This window comes from Misgurnus anguillicaudatus, chromosome 19, assembly GCF_027580225.2.
Source record: "Misgurnus anguillicaudatus chromosome 19, ASM2758022v2, whole genome shotgun sequence".
Classification (NCBI taxonomy): Eukaryota; Metazoa; Chordata; class Actinopteri; order Cypriniformes; family Cobitidae; genus Misgurnus; species Misgurnus anguillicaudatus.
The window spans coordinates 41,335,583-41,357,774 of NC_073355.2; the positions used below are offsets into that span (position 1 = coordinate 41,335,583).

Genomic DNA, 22,192 nt, shown 5'->3' on the forward strand with positions numbered 1-22,192 from the left:
TATTCTGTTCATTAGAATGACATCTAGCGATACCGATAGTTTTGGTTTTATGGTGCTAATTTCTGTGCCGATACTGATATTCGGTTAATTAGAATGGCATCATCTGATATTGATAGATACAAATAATTTTGCTTTTTACTGTGCCGTATCGATATTATGTTATTTTGAATTACATCATCTGATACCGATATATACCGATAGTTTTGCTTTTTACAGTGCTGATTTCTTTGCCGATACTGATATTCGGTTACTTAGAATTCATTATCTGATACCGGTAGATACAAATAGTTTTGCTTTTTACTGTGCCGATATCAATATTTAGAATGACATCAACTGATATGATAGATACAGACGGTTTTGCTTTTCTCTGTGCTGATTTCTGTGTGAATGCCGATATTCGTACTGTGCCCATTTGATATTCGGTTACTTGGAATGCATCATCTGATACCGTTAGATACAAATAGTTTTGCTTTTTACTGTGCCGATATCGATATTTTGATATTTAGAATGACCCCAACTGATATACAGATGGTTTTGCTTTTCACTGTGCTGATTTCTGTGTCAATACCGATATTCGGTTAATTAGAATGACATCTACCGATACCAATAGTATTGCCTAGGGATGCACCGATAGGATTTTTTTAGGGCCGATACCGATTTAAACAGACAACTTCTGGCCGATACCGATACCGATATTAAACACTTGTATACAATACTATACAGTTGGTCTATTAGCTAGTTTATTTACGCATCAAATTATTTTAACTGAACATGGATTGGATCTAATTAACATTCAACTGACCAACATAATAAGAGAGGCACAAATTAAGCTAAAACAAATATAAGACGACAACATGACAACCTTCAAAGGTGGTTTTTGCCATTCAGCATTTCTTTTATTAACAACATTAACTCCTTTTTTACATATAATGGATTTCTTTAATAAACATAAATAATGCCAGTGCTATTGCAACTTCAAAAAAGTTGGACTTCTTTTCCCCCAATAAAGAGCAGTCTGTTTCTTTTATTGTCCAAGACATTTGAGCCAGCTCAACAAAGGTTTTCTGTCGGTGCTTAAGTATAGTGCACACCAGAACATTAAATAATTTTAATTGAACAACCGACATGCAACTCATTGCCTTTATGTGGTTAATTAAAAAACAATCGGTATCGGCCTTTCTCGTGCTATTACCGATATGCCGATGGTTTCAAATTTATCAAATATCGGCCGATAAATATCGGTGGCCGATACATCGGTGAATCACTAGTATTGCCTTTTTTTCTATTTTGTTAGTTAGAATGACATCATCTGATAGATACCAATAGTTTTGCTTTTTCTGTGGCATTACCGGTACGAAAGTTTTGCTTTTTCTGTGCCAATTCCTATATTCTGTTCATTAGAATGACATCTAGCAATACCGATAGTTTTGGTTTTATGGTGCTAATTTCTGTGCCGATACTGATATTCGGTTAATTAGAATGGCATCATCTGATATTGATAGATACAAATAATTTTGCTTTTTACTGTGCCGATATCGATATTATGCTATTTAGAATGACATCTACTGATACCGGTAGATACCGATAGTTTTGCTTTTTACTGTGCTGATTTCTTTGCCGATACTGATATTCGGTTACTTAGAATGACATCTACTGACGCTGATAGATACCAATAGTTTTGCTTTTTACTGTGCCAATATCGATATTATGCTATTTAGAATGACATCTACTGATGCCGGTAGATACCGATAGTTTTGCTTTTTACTCTGCTGATTTCTGTACCGATACTGATATTCGGTTAATTAAAATGACATCTACTGACGCTGATAGATACCAATAGTTTTGCTTTTTACTGTGCCGATATTGATATTATGTTATTTTGCATTACATCTACTGATACCGATATATACCGATAGTTTTGCTTTTTACTGTGCTGATTTCTTTGCCGATACTGATATTCGGTTACTTAGAATGACATCTACTGACGCTGATAGATACCAATAGTTTTGCTTTTTACTGTGCCAATATCGATATTATGCTATTTAGAATGACATCTACTGATGCCGGTAGATACCGATAGTTTTGCTTTTTACTCTGCTGATTTCTGTACCGATACTGATATTCGGTTAATTAAAATGACATCTACTGACGCTGATAGATACCAATAGTTTTGCTTTTTACTGTGCCGATATTGATATTATGTTATTTTGAATTACATCATCTGATACCGATATATACCGATAGTTTTGCTTTTTACTGTGCTGATTTCTTTGCCGATACTGACATTCGGTTACTTAGAATGACAACTAATGACACTGATAGATACCAATAGTTTTGTTTTTTACTGTGCAGATTTCTGTTCTAATCTAATCTAATGTGTCTGTCGTGGAGCATTTCAAGTTCTTGGGCACAACCATTACCAACACACTCAAATGGGATAATAATATCTCCCAACTAGTGAAGAAGGGCCAGCAGCGTCTGTTCTTTCTTCGCCGCCTAAAAGGACTACTGCTTAGCAGCTCCATCATGGTACAATTCTACAGAGCATTCATTGAGAGTGTGCTAACTTCCTCCCTTACGGTCTGGTTTGCCTCTGCGTCAGCCCGCGCAAAGGCCAGACTACAAAGAGTCATCCGGGCAGCAGAGAGGATTATTGGCTGTCCCCTGCCCTCTATTATGGACCTGCATAGCTCTAGGACCATTAACAGAGCTGTGAAGATTGCGGCCGACCCCTCTCATCCTGCCAACAGTCTGTTTAATCTTCTACCCTCGGGAAAGCGGTATAGGGCTATTTTGCCCAAAACATCACGCCATCGCAACAGTTTTTTCCCCCATGCAATAGCCCTTCTAAATGACTCTTAACTTAAATTCATTTGCATGTTGTATGTTGTACTGTGTGTTGCCTGCATGGAGAATACCGAACCAAATTCCTAGTATTTGTATACATGGCGAAATAAAGTTGAATTGAATTGAATTGAATACCAATATTCTGTTAATTAGAATAACATGACTTGTTTCCAATAATTATGTTATGAAATCCAAGAAGTGCAGAGCGTACAAACTGCAATTCTGTTTAAATTATGACCTAATTTAATATAACCACACAGTATGAGTTCTAATGCGCCCCTTTCGATTGCCAGGATATAATCTACCCTGATCATTGACTGTTTTTAAACAATCGGCCGATGTGGGAAAATTGCCGATACGATGTTATAGGCTTATATATCGGTGCATCCCTAATTTAAAATAAACAGAAAATATGAGGCAATAAAAATATTTATTATATTAAAAATATTGTATAAAAGAGAACAGAATATGCCTGTTTAAATGACTGGAAAATCCATCCATCTACTTTCCCTTTAGGGCTACTTATTGTAAGAGCTTAAGCAAGTAATGACAGTGAGGATAAAGAAATTAAACCAGAGACAGGATGACAAAGAATTAATTGTTAGAGCATTGTGCTAGGTTATGGGTTCGATTCACAGCTAACACGCATACTGAAAAAATGCATACACCGAATGCAATGTAAATCGCAGTACATTGTACATTATGTAATAATGCAAATTTAAACAACATAGAAAAAGAGCGAGATTAATGTAGTCAGGTCTACTGTACTGCATATACTCAAAGTCAATGGGTTGGGTCAAATCTTTGCTCTCTGTGTGTGTGTGTGAATAGCTTTTACCAAACATGGTCACACAATGCATCTAAGCCTCACTGAATCTTTCGTGGTACCTTCACACACACACGCCACAACACTATATCATACATCTGCAGTACCGCTGTCCGTGGCTGTGATATTTTTATGCCTCACACAGAGCACAAGTATATACTTCACGCTTCAGTATTACTTGCCAACGTTTTCATAACACTTGCATAACTTGTCACATCTTATATACATTTTACCCGTAATGGAAAGATAAACCAGTGTGACTTTCTACTTAAATACAGCACCCTCACACTTCTGTTTGCTGTTGGTCAAAGTGTTGACCACACACATATCTAATGCCTGAAGTTTAGACCTTCTGTGCTCGAACATTCATACTTAAGTCATTCCCAGATGTAGGTTTGCATTCCAGACACACTATGATCATTTAAAAGTCCGATATCACGTCGATTAATCTAACTGGCATTCGGTTGTTTACGACAGTCATTATTAGATAGTTATGGGTTAAGTGTAAACAGTAATAGAGACAGACTGCCATCTACATTGAATCTGCCCGTGGCCGTTAATGTTCCTGAACAGACTGCTGGATTCCTACAAGCTTTGTAGGTTGAATGAACCATCTACCATAAATAGGCAAGCAGATCAAACCCAGAAAGGAGAGAAGGAAGCCGTAAAGGGAGGGGGCGAGGGGCTTTTTCAGATGCTGCCGTAACTTTCCTCTTTCTCACAACTTCTCCATCCTTCTCGGGTTTTCTCTGGTTCATCAGAATCAATAAACACACGTAGACATTTCACCGGTGATGTTATGTGTTTAAGGGGGTACTACAAGAATCCTTCATCTGGATTTATATGGAAACCCAGCTAAAGTTCATTCATTCTATATAACCTTGATATCTTTAATATTGACTTAGTCAGATCATCAAACTTAATGCTTCAAATCTCATGGATTTAAAAAACAATTTACATGAGAAGTAAAATGTTAAGATAAAGTTCACCCCTTTTTTTTCGAATAAGCTTGGTTTATTTGAATTCTTCTGCCGTCTGCTCTTTGTTCATTATGTCAACATTACTAAAACACGCTTATCGGATTTTTAACAGGTTTCTCTGTTTGACAATATAAAATCAAGATGTTATACAACGCATAGTTTCATAAAAAGCTAAGAGATGGTAGTGTAGCGTCAATAAAAATGCAAACCTCCTTTTTTTCCATTTCAATGTGGTTTGATTGTGTAAACCCCCCATAAATTAAATGATCAGATTTTTACGACTGTCCAAAATATGTACTTTGTGAAATCCAGTGCTATTTGAAATCCTCACATGAGACCACTTCGTCGTGACCCTCATATAGCAGGGTGATCATCAGCCTCGGTCATGACCAAATAAAGCGTCCAAATTCCTCTGCTGCTCTTTTTCAACCCTTACATTGTTTACAAGAGAGCTGGATCAGACTACGCTCGGCCTGACTCTCTCACCGGTCCTCGGCTACTGTATCAGACAGAAAGATCCTTCTGGAGGTGTTAAACATTTTATCCTCTGGTGTCGTTGACCTGATGAGCGGTAAATCATAACATCTGTCCATCCAGCCGGTGAAGTTACCCAAAGAACAGTCTAAACTGTGTTTTTCTAAATATCTCATTAGACTTTCACCGATATGAGTCAGAAAGAGATCCCAGAGGATTATGAGAAACTATCAGACTTCAAAGCTTACCCTGGTTGACTTTATAAATGCTGACATCCAACATGATCATATTGTGCCAACTATGGAATTTTACTAAACCGTAGTTTACTTACACATGAGGTTTGCTACATTTGATGTAAATAAAAATAGTCATCCAGCCGTCCCATAACACCACACGGACAAACTAGTTTGGAGGAAAGATGGACATCCTGACTGTTCAAAACCATTGCGTCATTTCCAGTATTTGAACGATTTATTTATTTACATATGATTAATAATATCTCAAAGTATAGGAATATTTATTTATGCTTACAGTTTTCCGTGATACCAAAATCTTAAATGGATAGTTCACCCAAAATTCATTTACTCACTCATGTTACAAACGTGTATGAATTTCTTTGAAGATATTTTGAGGAATGCTTGTAACCAAACCGTCCATGAGCACCATTCACTTCCATAGTAGGAAAAAATCATACTATGGAAGTGAATTGGGCTCACAAACGGTTTGACGTGAGATTTGACATAATTTTTTGGGTAAACTTGATATATTTCTTAAAGTCTGTTCATGTGAAAGCACATGGGTGATTCTCACGAAACCATTGAAACACCACGGCACTAATGATTTTAGCTTTAAAATGTGTAATATAGTAACATTAAAAAGCATCAGAATTAACACAATACTGTACTGTGTTCTACCTTGCACAATGTGTTATTTCAACACAAGAATTTATAATTGTAAATTTTATCTCATTTTCTTATGAAATTCTCATTACCTAAATGTGTACGGCTGTGTTTGAAAATGATTTATGTTTTAATTTAATCAAATTAACACAAAAATATTAAGAAAAAAAATAAATAGATGTTTTGCTAGACTACTTTAGATGACAGAAAAAATATTTACTTAATATTCATGTATAATAATAATGAAGAAAAATTTGGAAAATGATGTGTCCATGCCTGATGTTCTCATCCTCCGCAACACTTTTTGAGAAGAGTTTAAGCACACATACAGAATTTTAATAAAGTTTGATTTTGAGTGACCAAGCACATGGACCAGTTACTTCAAGATGGCTACCAGGTAAGATCATTTTTTTTACAGTTAATTTGAAATATTGTCTTGTCAGAATGCTTACACGACATTTTGATAATCATTACCGCAACAGATGCTTATTAAATGTTAATTTAATTAATAGAAGCATAATACTTTGATTTTAAATGCATGTGCAGAATCTCCAAATTATGTTCTTTCAGGTTTGTCATGTCATTTTGAAAATATGTCAGTGTTGATGTTTTCGGACTGTTGCGGTAATGAGATTTTTTTAGGATTAATTTTTTAAATTATGTTACAAAAAGTGTTAAATGATAAGTAAAAGTTTTTAAATTAATGTTCCCATTTACTCCAGACTTTGTTTTTCAATGTGTGGTGGGAAAAAAGTAAATTTAAGCAATTTTTACATTTTCATGCTTGACATTTTTAAAACCAAGTTTTCGTGAGAATCACCCACATAAACCTGAGTTTAGAATTAAACATGGATTATTAAAAAAGCAATTGGCATTTTTCCACAATACATCAGATCCTGATAGCTGTAATCCCTACTAAAAAAAAGAGCTAAAACCAACCTAAGCTGGTTTGCTGATTTTAGCTGGTTTAGGACTTTATGGGACAGTTTCACAGGGGTTAAAGGTGCAGTGTACAACTTTTAGAAGTTCTGTCTCTTGACAGAAGTGCAATATAATATACAAAATTTTTATAATGAACCGTTATGTTTTTATTACCTTAGAATGATTTTTTTATCTACATACACCGCGGGTCCCCTTACATGGAAGTCGCCATTTTGTGCCGCCATGTTTCTACAACAGCCTATAAGGGTTGTGCACACCAAAACGTTTAAACGCGACTGAAAATGCCTGGATTGCCAGCTGTTTATCAGCTGAGTGCCAGCTTTTTCAGCCGAGCGCTTTGGAAGCTGTGATACTTGAGCTGTGAGCCGGTTGGTTGTTGTTCCCTAAACTGTAATTGGACGGCCATGTGAGAACTGACAATGACGAGCGGCAAGCAGAGAAACCGCTTGGCACCGGTTTTCAGCGCAGAAGAAAACCGCTAACTGCTAGCTTATTTGAAAAACGCCGAGCTTCTATTGGAAACAATTGAAAACATGCGCCAGCGTAAAAGCTTTGGTGTGCACGCCCCCTTAATGGACAAACTTTCTTTACTAAGTTGTCTGTGATGGCTACTGCAGCTTCTCTATGCGTTTCGGTGAACGGTGGACTGAGCCGTTGGTTGCAATTCGCAACTTCACCACTAGATGCCGCTAAAATGTACACATTGCATCTTTAAGGCTTGCTCTGACATATCTTATAATATACCAGTGCGAGTGTTTTGTCTCAAGATGCAGAACCGTAATGTTTATTTATCAAATATGTTTTTTTAAAGACTAATTTAACTAAGGCCTAGTCCTGGTTTAAGATAATCCCTGTCTGGGAAACCACCTCAAGGTGGTGGTAGCTGGTTTATGTTGGTCCTCCTATAGTCAGGCAGCTGGTCAAGATATGGTGGGTCTGCTGGTCTTCCAGCCTAAGTCCAGCTTAAAATGTGACCAAAACACGTCTAGACCAGCGTGCTAAACCAGCTAAAACCAGTTTAACAGCTTATTCTGGTTTTAGCTGTTTTTCAGTAGGGATTCAAATACCGTTCTGGTTAATTTTGATCATCGTTGGTTTATGTCACTTTTATAGCGATGCTGTGGTTTTGTTTGTTTCAAGGTCTTGTACTGAGATTTAGCCTTGCCTGCTGAGTATTTGATGTAAAACACTCATGAGGAAAGGTTTTATATGTTTGTCTTAAGTGTGATCAGACTGTTTCTATATAATTCTTTGCCCTTAAAAATCAATGAAGATGTATATTATGTCTTAAGTTATCTGGTTTATCGATTTTCTTTATTCTAACATATAATAATCAACAAAGTAAAAAGCGTACATTCTTACATTTATACAATCTTGTGCTTTGGCCACTTAAATAAACAGAGGACACATCGTACGCTACTACATTTTTGCTCAAACTGAAATACAGATCTGCCAAAAAAAAGATATTATTTTTCTTATAAGACTTTCTTTGTGTTAAACTTTACGATGTAGACCTCACAATGTAAACAAAACAGAGAATAGTTTGAATTTATTGCAAGATAAGTCAAACAAAGTAAAAAAGAACATTCAGTGGATGCTGTTAGATGTCATAACATTATTCGTCTCTCGCTTATTTAAAATATGACATCATACTTTTAGCAAGTCCTTGTTTCATTCCTATATAAAATGTCATAGCGTCATTATGACATCACAACGACGTGTTGATGGACTTTTTTGATGGAGGTTTTACTGCATGGTCGGCCTGTGGCATCACATGGCTTTAGTCTGTCATCCGTATCAGAGTAGGCTAATATAGGACAATAAACTAATATAGGACAATATGCTGGGTACCAGAGTTTAACATCACACCACCCATACAGCAAAAGTATATTTTTAAATATATTTTTAAATATAAAAATGGCCAAAAAACATATTTACAAAAATATGTATTGTGGAATATGTTTACAAAAATATATTTTTCACCAATATATTTTTGGCCATTTTTGTAGGCCTTTATTTTGAAATGTATATATATATATATATATATATATATATATATATATATATATATATATATATAATATTAAAGCATTTATAAAATATATATATATTAGCTCACCATTTAAACGAAGGAACTATATTCACAAAAATTACTTTTATGTTATGTTACAAAACTTTTAAAACTAATAGGTTAAAATGAAATATATTTTACATTTCAAAAACATACTAAAATTGACTTGTATTTAGCATATATTTTATATATTTTGGCCATGAATAAATTTCTTGCCATAAAATTAGAAATGTATTTGCTTGCCCTTGAAGTACATTTTGAAATAGATGTTCACATATGAAGCTTCAAAATTAAAAAAATATATTTAAAAAGGCTTTACTTTTTACAGAAAAGAATTTAGCATATATTTTAAAAAAAAATTGGGCAGAGAAATGTATATTTTTTGCCGTATGGGCATCGGACCGTATAAACGTTTATAAAAAAAATAAACATAGATTTCTCTTTATAATGTTGCTATTAAAAACTCTTCCCTGCTTGTTAATGGGCCCATTAGGTTAAGACGAAGTGTAAACAGCAGATTTGATTCGTTTGACAAACGAGAGTGGTCCCTAATTCGCATCCAGGTGGAAAAAGTGACACGGGACGCGAGTAATGCCATGACGATGACATCATCTTTTCACTGCGACGTGACGCCACGACCTGGCCGTCGGCCCCGGCCAATCAGCGCTCGCTCCGCACACGCGCAGATGGGAAGAGTTTAAAACAGATTGGGGAAAGAAGTGCGATGTGGCCCAAACCTTCCCGCAGGATCTGACAGATCTGAAACGCATCTTGTGAAAGCACAATGTCAACTCACTTCAAGAGCGGACCTGCTTTCGGACTCTCCGCAGAAGTCAAGAGCAAGGTAGGCGTGGCCTGGTTTAACTGACAGCTGACAGAGATGCGCGGGCAGCACGTGCCGTTAAAAACTTGACAATAAATGTTACGCTGATAAATGTGTACGTTTGGGGCTTTGTCGTCAATTTAGATATGCAAATATGAATACAGCGAATGTATACACAGTCAAACCATAACATGCCAAGATTAAAGATTTGATAAATTAAGCTAATTAAATTGAAAAGATAAGTAAATAACGATATTGCAGCCGTTTACATTCATAACAAAACGTCTAATTGTCTGATGTGATGAATGCATAAACATAATATTCATAATGTACATTAACTAAACTTTAGATGGTCAGTATCAAAGCTGGGAAATTGTCATTGTTGACATTGTCGTTTTTTAGGTGCAATAAGACATTGTTTGTCAACTTTGGATGTTTCCTCCTAAATTTTAGTCAAAACTTGAATGCAAAAACAGACATTTGTGAATTGAATGGTAGAAATGAATGGTTTATTTCTAACATTCAGCTTGCAACCAAAACATCTATAAAGTATTCAAAATCAAACACAAGAGTAAGTTATTTCTATCCGTTTAAATTATTTGATTGGTTTAATACTCTCTTGTATAGCCTAATGTGCAAGAAAATTCATAAAACAGTCTCAAACTTATAATTTGAATTAAACAAAACATATTAAATGATAATGCAGTGCTGTTGCTTAGTAACGTTATTTTTCTAAGGTTCAGTTACACAAAATTGTAATGTATTTTATGAAATTTCCTAAAACTGGGCCCCCTTGCACCCCCCAGTTTGAGAACCACTGTTTTAGTATATCATAGTGATGTCATTCCTCATTCACAGTTTTTGTCCTGCTTGTGTCATAAAGTAATATATTGTGATGTGATTTTGTTTTAATCCCTCTGTGAGCTTTTTTATATTTTCTTTTCACTTTCAAAACAAATATCTCTTTAATATTTAAACAATTTCTTTATTCTTCAATACACAGTTATCACACATTTAATCTCAATGCTATTATATCATTTATGTCTTCCGGAGCAGCAGGTATGGGATATTTTTGGTCCCCATATAAGGAATTCGCCCTCAATATCCGAGGAAAGGAGCTTGTTGTAAACAGTTTAGAAAAAGGAGGAGCATTGTTAGACATCCCACCCTGATCGAGACACCTCGATAGATAAACCTCGGCTATACGCATCTTTCCTTCTCTGTTGTTTGTCCCTCGTAATGTAAACAGTATAACATATAAACAAGTGCTAAAAATAAAAGTTAATGGAGAACATGCAAGATTATAAGGGAATGTTAGGCAGGCGGTGTGACAGAATTCCTGTTATGTAAAAAATCCAGTGCTGGCCTGGACTCTATGAGGTCTGGTCCACAATAGGGAAAAAACAATACATCACATTTTTGAGCAGAATTCCTTGGAAGGCCACAATTGCTGTCGGGCCTGGCATTTTTTATCGGACATTTTTAGCATCTGCTTAGTACGTCACTACAGAGGAGAGAGAAGCGATAGAGAGAAAAAAAAATGTAAAAGGGATGTAGAGGATTAATCCAATGAGACCAACAGCTGTGAATGGAAAGTGACGAGAAAGAGAGAGAGAGCCAACAATAACATTGATTTAAAGTTACAGTTTGTTTGGCTTCCACACATCACACCAAAATTGGGAGAAACGGCTTTCATCTTTCTCTCCCTCCCTCTATTTCTCTCTCCCTCTCTCTTTTATTTTGTCCTGTTCTTCCTTTAAAAGAAAATATCAGACGTGAAAGGCTTAGATCTATTTCATGCTTGAGAGTAAATATTTTGCCAGCAATGAAATACAATAAGAGATAATAGTTTGCATTGAGGAATGTCTGCAGTGTTTCCAGCCATCATTTTATTAAACTCCACCCCTTTTTCCCTTCACAACTCGCTCACACCAGCCAAAAGTTTTTTGTTTTAACAATTCCATCAGTCAGTCTGAGGAACTGAGACAAAGGAAAACATGATATTATATAATCGCTGTCCTTCCGAAATTTCGTATCTCCGTATTTTTTGTCATAAATCATTATTATTGGCCAGGCTTTATTGTCAGTGAGATTTGCAAATATTTAAGCAATAAAAAGTGCTTGCCGATTTAGACAACATATTGTGTAATCAATTAAAAATAAATGTTTTTCTGTTTCTTGAAAACTGTGAATTTGGACACACAAGCTTTCGGAAGGACAGCAACAGGCAAATATTTGAATAGTCAAGATGTTTTGATCGAGTAAATGCTATGTGAACAAGAATAAATATTCATGTCTGTCCTGTACATCTGCAACATCATTTTTTACATTTAAGTTAGTATTTAAAATTACAGTATATCATTAAATTAGCTGATTTAATAGTTGTTTATGCATTGGGCATTGTCCTTACTGTAAAGTTATATGCATTACTGTATAAATAAATATGTGTCAATATATGTAGTGCAAAATATGTGGGTGTTATTCAAATGGAGAAACCAACAAAAAGTCAATAGTAAAACTTTATTAATCTTTTGGCCTGCAGCTTGCCCACAAGTATGACCCTCAAAAGGAGGAGGAGCTAAGAATGTGGATCAGTGAGGTCACAGGCCGCAAACTTCCAGACAACTTTATGGACGGGTTAAAAGATGGCGTTATCCTGTGCGAGTGAGTGAATCCCTATTTTATCAAATTTGTGTATTTAACTACATTTTAAAGGTCCCGTGAAGCTTTAATTGTGTTTACAGTGTGCAATATAACATGTGTTCATGTTTCACGTGTAAAAAATTTTTTCACACAATTGACTTGTCTGTATAGCGCTGTTGTCACCTAAAAACGGGATGATGTCTTCCTTGTTCTATGAAGTCCCTCCTTCAGAAATACGTAACGAGTTCTGATTGTGTAGTTTGTTTAGTGTGTTGTGATTCAAAAGCAGCTTAGCTTGCCGTTAGCTTAGCTTGCCGTTAGCTTAGCTAGCGACTGCCGTATTCCTGTGGGCGGAGTTTAGTCAAAAAACGGTTCTAGTGACATCATTAAAGCAGGAAGTAGAGGACTGTAGTCCAAACCGGCCGTTCGCTGGCTTTGAAAAGTGAATTCTGTTAAAAAAAATATATTGCCTGGCAGTTAACTTTGAGGTTTATCATTTTACAAGTATTATTTATGCTAATATAGCAACATTACACACTAACTAGGGTTTAAAAATGGGATCAGAAAAAATGTGACCTTTAACATCTAAATATATGCAGTTTAAAGGAAAACACCACCGTCTTTGAATATTTTACTATGTTCTTACCTCAAAGTACACAAATTAATACATATCAATCTTTTTTCAATGCGTGCACTTAATCTTTGTACAGCGTGTTGTGAATGTATTAGCATTTAGCCTAGCCCCATTCATTCCTTAGGATCCAAACAGGGATGAATTTAGAAGCCACCAAACACTTGGAGCTCGGGTGCAGAAACATCATCCCTCCTGACTAGCGTTGACATAAACAAATAAGATGCAGTCGTCTCAGGTTGTGGAATCAATTGCCTGAGCTGAGCTCAACAAATAGTGCATAACTTAGCTGCTAACTAGCGATTCAAAACAAAAACATTACAATTAAAACCGCTTGAACATTTTATTAAAAGTATCATAAAACACGAGTGTCATAATATAATATCAATTAAACTGCTGAAAATAACATTACTTTCATTTGTGCGACTCCTTCACAGTTCGACGTTCAGCCATAAAAAATCTTGATGCCGGTACTCCTGAGAAATTCCTACCCCTCTCTTTCAAGTGTGGTCCTTATCAACCTTTATTTCAAGGGCTATATATGTATCCCTACGCCTTGGCCCTAGCCCTTGATCAAAATGAGAATTGAGACGCCACTTCCCCTCACATGAACGTGCAAAACCGAGGGGGAGGAGTAAGAAAGAGAAATGAGATGCACCCTAAGTGCTCTTTCGCCATACAATATAGTTCTCATTTTTTCCCCTTAAAAAAATCGCCATGTTTTATTTTGTTCCACCATACCCACTTGTGTAACTACTCATGTAACAGTCTTTAAATAGGGAAAACACGAAAGTGTTTGATGGCTTCTAAATTCGTCCCTGTTTGGATCCTAAGGAATGAATTGGGCTAAGCTAAATGCTAACACATTCACAACGCGCTGTACAAAGATTAAGTGCACGCATTGAAAAAAGATTTATCAATTTGTCTAAATTGAGGTAAGAACATAGTAAAATATTGAAAAACTGTGGTGTTTTCCTCTAACAGATATGCAGTTCAATATCAGATATCTCTATAAGATATTTATAATCTGAAAGTCATTATTCGTCTTTCTGAAGCTATAAATAATATATATTATTCTTCCCCTTGCCCCTCGAAAAATATATAATATATATCTATCACAGACAAAAAAACTATATATAAATCTTAGCCTGTTCATTGCCTGAATTGAAACAATTGCATAGTTTTAAAAACAGCTATTTTCAAATACATTAATGTTGAAATAAATGTTTTTTACTAAAATGTAATTTTAGTAAATTTAATTTAATTTAATTTAATTTTTCTCTTTATTTGACCAAAATGATGATTTCACATACAGTACTGCTCCTCAGTAGTTTACTTTATTCTACTGTATATTATCATTTGGAAGTAAGGGGTTAATTTTAAAAATACACCTACCTAAATGTTTGACAACTGTGTGTTAAAATATTTATAAAAAAAATCAAAGTGTATAAAAACAATACAGGCAGTATCAAAGTCAGCTGTATTCCTAAAGGTCCTCTTGGCATATCTCACCTATAAAGCAACACAGGTTTTGTGAGTTTTATAGTTTGTTATATTTTAGGTGATCATGCTGGTATTTTCTGTCACAACAATGCAGTATGTCAACACAAACTATAAAGAAAGTGTTTAGATGCGTCATTTAAAAGACTCATATGAGATCAAGAGCTATTTTTAACATATGGATTCAGAAAAATATCTAGCATTTTATTAATAAATACTAATAAATAGCATTTTATTAACTGTTTTTTTTTTCTATTTATACTCTTCTCTTATGAACAGACTCATTAACATCCTTCAGCCCGGCTCTGTGAGAAAAATCAATACCTCTCCTCAAAACTGGCATCAGGTGAGCAAGAGCATCACATACACTTACATACATCTGGCTCATAAATGTGGTCCAGCAGCATATAAGTAACAATTTATTTAAGCCATATTTGACATTTACATTTTACCTGAGAGTAAAAGCAAAGCTATAGAAGTACATATGTACTGTGAGAGTTTATTCTTCAGCTGTGAAATCAGATATTGGCTGATATTCAAAAGATTTCTTCTGAATTGAAATCGATTAGGTGTGCTTTCATATTTTTGAGAAATCACAGTGCACATCATGCTCGGCTTATTTCTGTCTTGTGTTTTTTCAGCTAGAAAATATTGGTAATTTTGTTCGAGCCATTCAAGAGTATGGCCTGAAGCCACATGATACATTCGAAGCCAATGACCTGTTTGAAAATGTCAATCACACTCAGGTTCAGTGTACGCTTATTACGCTGGCTGGGATGGTGAGTCCAATTTAATCCTTTTTCAATATAGCAAGAGCAAATATATATTTTAAACCTGATATTTTTTATGATAAATAGCTACAAAAACTGGCATGGTTTTATAACGAACAAACATAATACAGCAAGAGCAAATTCAAAGCTAAAGATTCAAGTGTTGCCTATGCAGGATTCTTCAAACACAAACTATAAAACATGCCAAATTTTATCTTTGTTTTATGTTAATTTCAACCAATTTATGTGTTTATTATTTTTTAAATTCAGGCTAAATCTAAAGGCTTTTACTCTAAATGTGATGTTGGAGTAAAATACGCTGAGAAACAGCAACGTAAATTTGCTCCTGAAAAGCTGAAGGAGGGTCGCAATATTATCGGTCTGCAGGTCAGTGCTGTTCATCACAACATGTTTCAATCTTACACACAAAAAACATTATAAAATTCATTAATAAATCTTTGTAATGTCTGAAAAATGTTAGATCATGGCTTTAATGTAACATATGGGGTGGTTTCCCGGACAGGGATTAGTTTAAACCAGGATTAGACCTGAGTTTAATTAGAAAATATAAACATGCCTTACTAAAACATTACTTGTGTGCATTTTGAGGCAAAACAAAGGGCACTGATGTATTTTAAGATGTGTCAGTGCAAGTTGTTTTTAGCTTGGACGGCGCTTATATTTATTTTAGTCTAGGACTAGTCTAATTCCTGTCTGGGAAACCACCCCTAGGTGAAAAAAGTGCACTAAAATAGACGTTCAGGCACTACTTTTGTACTTAATATACAAACAATTATTCTTAAGTGATTCTTAAAAACGCTTAAGTGCACTTAACTGTTCTATTCTGAGAAACCTTATATTTAAACGCACTAAAAATCAACATAATTGTTACATATATTTAGTTTACTTTATTCAAGAGAACTGAAGTACAGCTATACTTTTCAAGAGTATTTTTGGAGTGTATAACTTTACTGTAAATTACTTCAATTGGTAACACCTAAAAAAGTAAGTTTATAAACTTAAATTTTCTCACTTTAAGAGAAACATTTTAAAGTGAAAAAATCTTTTCATTTAAAGCGAGAAAATTGAAGTTTAATTTTACCAGTTAAAGTAATTTTTACAGTGTTTATTAGTGTTTATTAGCACAAAGGTAACAATGAACTTCAAATGTACTTACTGGTATTTAAAGAGATAGTTCACCCAAAACTGAAACTTCTGTCATCATTTACTCTCCCTCAGGTTTTTTAAACCTGTAGAAATATCTTTGTTCTGCCGAACACAAATTAAGATATTCTGAAAAAGATCTGGGGCCCCATTCACTTCCATAGTATTTTCCTACTATCGAAGTCAATGGTGCCCCAGATCTACTTGCTTAAAAACATTCTTTAAAATATCTGCATTTGTGTTCAGCAGAACAAAGACATTTATACAGGTTTAAAACAACTTAAGGGGGTGAGTAAATGATGACAGAAGTTTAATTTTGGGGTGAACTATCTCTTTAAGTATAGTTTTAGCGCATTCCAGTATGTTTTATTTTTACCTTGGACTTTAAAGCATTACTTGATTAGGCATGTTACCGAAATATTGGTAGTGCATACCTATTGCTCATTTTAATTTCATAAGCCCCTCTTTTTATTTTAGATGGGAACCAATAAGTTTGCCAGTCAGAAAGGCATGACATCATATGGGACACGTCGTCATCTTTTTGACCCTAAAACAGGAATGGAAAATCCTGTTGACCAATCAACAATCAGCCTGCAGATGGGCACCAACAAAGGAGCCAATCAGGTATCTTAAAAAGTTACATTTTTGTTACATATTTTGATACGTTTCATCGACCTTAAAGGCAGGGTGCATGATCTCTGAAAGCCAATGTTTACATTTGAAATCACTTAAACAAACACGTCTCTACCCCAATAAAATCTGGACCTTCTTTTTATAAACCCGCCCCACACGTGCAACCCAGGCGACGATGTCGGTTAGTAGACACGCCCCTTACTGCTGATTGGCTACAAGTTTTTTGGTAGTCAGCCCGACTCCCATTCAAAAATCATGCACCCCGCCTTGAATGGACATAACAACATTTTCCCAACCATTGTGTTGTGTTTGTAAAGTTGGATGTGAAAGTATTTTGGGTTTAAATCTAAGACACTGATTGGTTCAATATCTAAGTGCTGTATGGCATTAAACAGCAGACAAATATAATCAGTATTTGGTTACTGTGTCTTGTATATAGGATAGGAAATAGGAACATTTCTAAGTTCAGAATAAAGTTTTACAGAGTTTAAAAATTTGAAGATTCACTTTTACACGACTAATGATGAATATGCCCACAAGTCCAGTACTCATTTAATATTTTCCCCCTCAGTCTGGTATGACAGCCCCGGGCACCAAGCGCCAGATCTTTGATAAGAAGCTGGACATGGAGATGTGCGATACCTCAGTTGTCTCACTTCAGATGGGCACCAATAAGGTGGCGTCCCAGACGGGCATGACAGTCTACGGTCTTCCCCGTCAGGTATACGACAGCAAGTATTGTCCCACCCCTAATGACTACATCAACAACGGCCAGGACTCAGAGATGGATGGATATCAGTATTCTGACTAAGACGAACAGACAGCTACCAGCACACTGCTTTTAAACCAAAATCACCTGCACTTTGATATTCCAAATTCATCCCAAGTGGGACGAGCTCGAGCCGATTACATCACGACCACCAATCAGAGCCGAGTACTTCAGTGGTCCATGGAAAAAAATTGGAGGAATTTCTGGCGTTTTGCTTTACAACACTGGCTTTTCGGCTTTTCACTTACGTAGTTAAATTTTTTGCATGTGCCATTTTCCCTCAAGTTACAGATTTTTTGCAAATGATGGAGATTTTATTTATGTCATATACAGTAGTGTTGTATAATTGAAATGAGCATACAGTATATATGAACATGAAACACTTTTAATTGGATGAAAGAATAGGAAATCAACAAGCACCCGTTTACCGGCCAATCAAATCAACAGATTCTTGAGAGATGAACTGATCACTTGCAAACACAGAGGTTGGATGGAAGAAAAACAAGATGTTTATTAACATATATTTGAAGATTCAAGACAGAAGTCATTCAGGTAAAGGTCCAGTGTGGGTTTTTTAGTGGCATCTAGTGGTAAGATTGGGAATTGCAACCAACAGCTTACCCCTCAATTTCGAAACGCATAGTGAAGATACAGTAGCTGCCACAGGACAAACATGTCATCGTCTGAGACAACAAAGGGACGAAAAGTGCTCGAAAGTAGTTTGTCCATTTAGGGCTACTGTAGAAACATGACAGCAACCCGCTGTGTATGTAGATAAAAACGGCTCATACTAAGGTAATAATAGCAATACAGTTCATTTTGTAAGGTCTTTATACACCACTGATAATATTAGTTATGTATATTATATTGCATTTCTGTCAACAGATCATTCTTAAAGTCCCACATTGCACCTTTAAAGCTTTAATTAAGCTGGGGTTAAACTTACCATGACCTACAATACATCACTACAGAACTGAATTTTTTTTTTTTTTGACTTGCGTCTAAATTCAAACCATTCATTTATTCAATAAAAGCTTAAAGGGTTTTGCCAAGTAGGTCACATTTGTGAAACAACATTCCTGATATCCAGTTATAGGTCCAAGTCTATTGTTAACTTCAGCATTCCTCTGTAATCAGACTAAATTAAAAACATGTATTTGAGTCCCGAGCTCCCTAAAATGTTATTTTTAGGAATGCTGTTGAACCTACAAAGATCCAAGGATGTGTCTAGGGAAAATCTTTGCTTTTTTTATTTAAGGTTTAAACTATTGCACCAAAGCTAAATGTCATTGTAATTTTGTATTCTAATGGTGTCATTTTAACTAAACTAAGCCAGACCAAGCTCAATTTTAGTGCCATGCCACTAGCAACTATATAATCAATTAACATAGACACAAAGGTGAACAAAAGAAGTGACCAATCAGGTGAAAGGGAATCTAATTGTGCAAATGCACAACACATAAACAGCTGAACTTTTGCTCTATAAGATGCTTGCAAGTTAGTAGTCTGAATTGTTTCGACCTGACAAGATCAACGGGAGCGGCCACACTGGTGAGTTAATATATTTAGTTGAATAGTTTAATGATTCATCATTTTAAGGCTTTAATGTGCTTTAAGAATGTGTTATTTGGCTTTGACGTAAAAAAAAACAAGATTGTGAAACAAGTCTCTCAGTTTTCCCCCTTGCATTGATGCTTCAAAATGTGTTTATTTATGAGGCTTTTCAACAATGTCTGAGCAAATTAAATCCCAATAAATCACTATTTTTAAATTACTTGTGTTTATCTTTTCATTTTTCTTACTGAAACATTTGTCTAGTAACCCATTGAAAAACATACACAATTAAGCAGAAGAAAGAATATGCAATTGATTTATTGACACAAAATGGTTTTATAAAAACCTACAGTATACAAACACAGACAGCCAAACTAAAAGATGATAAACTGAAATAAAAACACTGACATTATCCAATACATTTCTGTAACACTAAAGAAAATGAAAAACTGCATTCATATGTGCAGCTAAATCATATACCTTTATCAATTGGTTTTATTTGGGTTTGAGATGAAATACATGACAGTGACTTGATACAAGACTAAAAAAACTTATGTGTATTTGGTCATCTGTACAAAACTACTGATTGGCTGCTTCACAAGCGTCTATCCAATCACTGTACACGTCCACGGGTTCGGAGAGATCTGAGTGGCTAATTAAGGATGAGAACATCACAATGATTACCAAGGTAAAGAAAGACCTTATACATACATCTCTACAGCATAATGAGCATATTGTAAGTATACTTGTAATCTTATAAGATTATATTTATTAAAGTACATCTATAGGGTTCCCAATCCGGTTCCTTGGGGTACCACTACAAACGTTGGATGTTTCACTAATTTAACACACCCGATTTAATACCTAAAGAAAGACCTTATACATACATCTCTACAGCATATTGTAAGTATACTTGTAATCTTATAAGATTATATTTATTAAAATACATCTATAGGGTTCCCACTACTGTTCCTTGGGGTACCACTACAATCGTTGGATGTTTCACTAATTTAACACACCCGATTTAATACCTAAAGAAAGACCTTATACATACATCTCTACAGCATATTGTAAGTATACTTGTAATCTTATAAGATTATATTTATTAAAATACATCTATAGGGTTCCCAATCCTGTTCCTTGGGGTACCACTACAAACGTGGAATGTTTCACTAATTTAACACACTCTATTTAATATCTCAGGTAATTATCCTGATATGGTTGTCTAAGAAACATCCGCAATGTGCACTGCTATGTGCTTCTGGAAACCGTACAGGGAAATGCTGATCTATTGCATGAAAACAACACCAATACTGTCCATCCATATATTCCTATTCCATACAATCTGAAGCAAATCATTGTAAAATAATGATTAACACATCTGTTATCAAAATATAATGCTACTGTAAATATATACCCACAAGCATTTCAATATAGTATTTACTATAAATAAAGGATACACGTTATGGGTGTCTGAAATTCTTCTAGACACACTGTACACGAAATTATCCCAGTATTTCGACTTCGTTCCCTGAAATGAAATTAAATAATTAAAGTGTCTGTTTGGGCAAACGTAACTCAAAAGAATGACTTTATTGTAAATAATATCGTAACACTCTTACATTTTTACGTCACATGATTTCTCGTGGTTACAAAAGGGGCACGTGAACTGGGTATCCAAGTTTCCCGTCATCTTTTTCTTGGGAGGAGGTTTTCTCTTTGACTTTCTGCGACCCATCTCGACCAAGACTAACTATGGAAAAGACACATGTCGAGAACACAAAATTATAGCGGTATAAAAACAACTTTAGAATGAACAATACATTAAATAAAGACTATTTAGCTACGTTTGGATTACCGCTGAAGTACTTTTAATCCTTAACTACGTTTCATATTTAACACAAAATAATGAATGCAACAACATGAGCAAATTTTAAGTGAAACATCTGTTTTGCTATTGAGGTCTGTTACGTAAAGCAATGCGCATGTAAATAAACAAATGATAGCTTACAGGCGAGCTACGAGCACACGCATTTCTTTATTAGCATTCGTTTACCATTGACGAATATAATCCTTTAAATTACTTACGGATTTGCGATCAATGTAAATTTGCACAACACACTGCTTGAGATTATGGATAACAAAAGATTTACTTCCGCTCACTCTTCTTCTTTACAATATTAAGTTGTGGCGCCACACAGATCGCCACCTGCTGTTTACTGTGTGAATTACAGGGGTTATATTTAAAGGGATAGTACACATAAAAATACAAATTCTGTCATAATTTACTCACTCTCATGTTGTTACAAAACTGTATACATTTCTTTGTTCTGATGAACACGAAGGAAGTTATTTTATGGAATTGGAGTTAATGGGGCTCATGATCGGTTTTGTTACAAACACTTCTCAAAATCTTCCTTTGTGTTCATCAGAATAAATAAATGTATGCAGGTTTGTAACAACATGCGAGAGTAAATGATGACAGAATTGTCTTTTTTGGGTGAACTATCCCTTTAATGAGTTTGGCTTCACAAGACCCCGACAGAAAACATCATTCATGTTTGTGAAAAACAGTTTGACAATGCCTTATTTCTGTAATACCTACCATCAAATCTGTGTCGAAAAACAACCTTTTAAAAGATTTATTAAATATCATTTAGCACAAC

The 22,192-nt window shown here is 35.1% G+C and overlaps 2 protein-coding genes across 2 annotated transcripts; one reads left to right on the forward strand and one right to left on the reverse strand.

Moving 5' to 3' along the window:
* The first annotated feature begins 9,723 nt into the window (after window positions 1-9,723).
* LOC129421543 (calponin-1) lies at window positions 9,724-18,508 on the forward strand. Its single transcript, XM_055177163.2, has 7 exons — window positions 9,724-9,883; window positions 12,405-12,526; window positions 14,916-14,982; window positions 15,278-15,415; window positions 15,677-15,793; window positions 17,048-17,194; window positions 17,775-18,508. Exons 1-7 carry the CDS (start codon window positions 9,824-9,826, stop codon window positions 18,012-18,014), a joined length of 891 nt encoding a protein of 296 aa, XP_055033138.1. The 5' UTR covers window positions 9,724-9,823; the 3' UTR covers window positions 18,015-18,508.
* Window positions 18,509-19,825: 1,317 nt separating this feature from the next.
* On the reverse strand, window positions 19,826-21,767 carry LOC129421795 (transcription elongation factor 1 homolog). The gene is made up of 4 exons (XM_055177366.1): window positions 21,615-21,767; window positions 21,149-21,279; window positions 20,987-21,057; window positions 19,826-20,170 (listed from the first exon to the last, which is right to left on the reverse strand). The coding sequence occupies exons 2-4, from the start codon at window positions 21,262-21,264 to the stop codon at window positions 20,106-20,108; spliced, it is 252 nt and encodes an 83-aa protein (XP_055033341.1). The 5' UTR covers window positions 21,265-21,279; window positions 21,615-21,767; the 3' UTR covers window positions 19,826-20,105.
* Window positions 21,768-22,192: the final 425 nt, after the last annotated feature.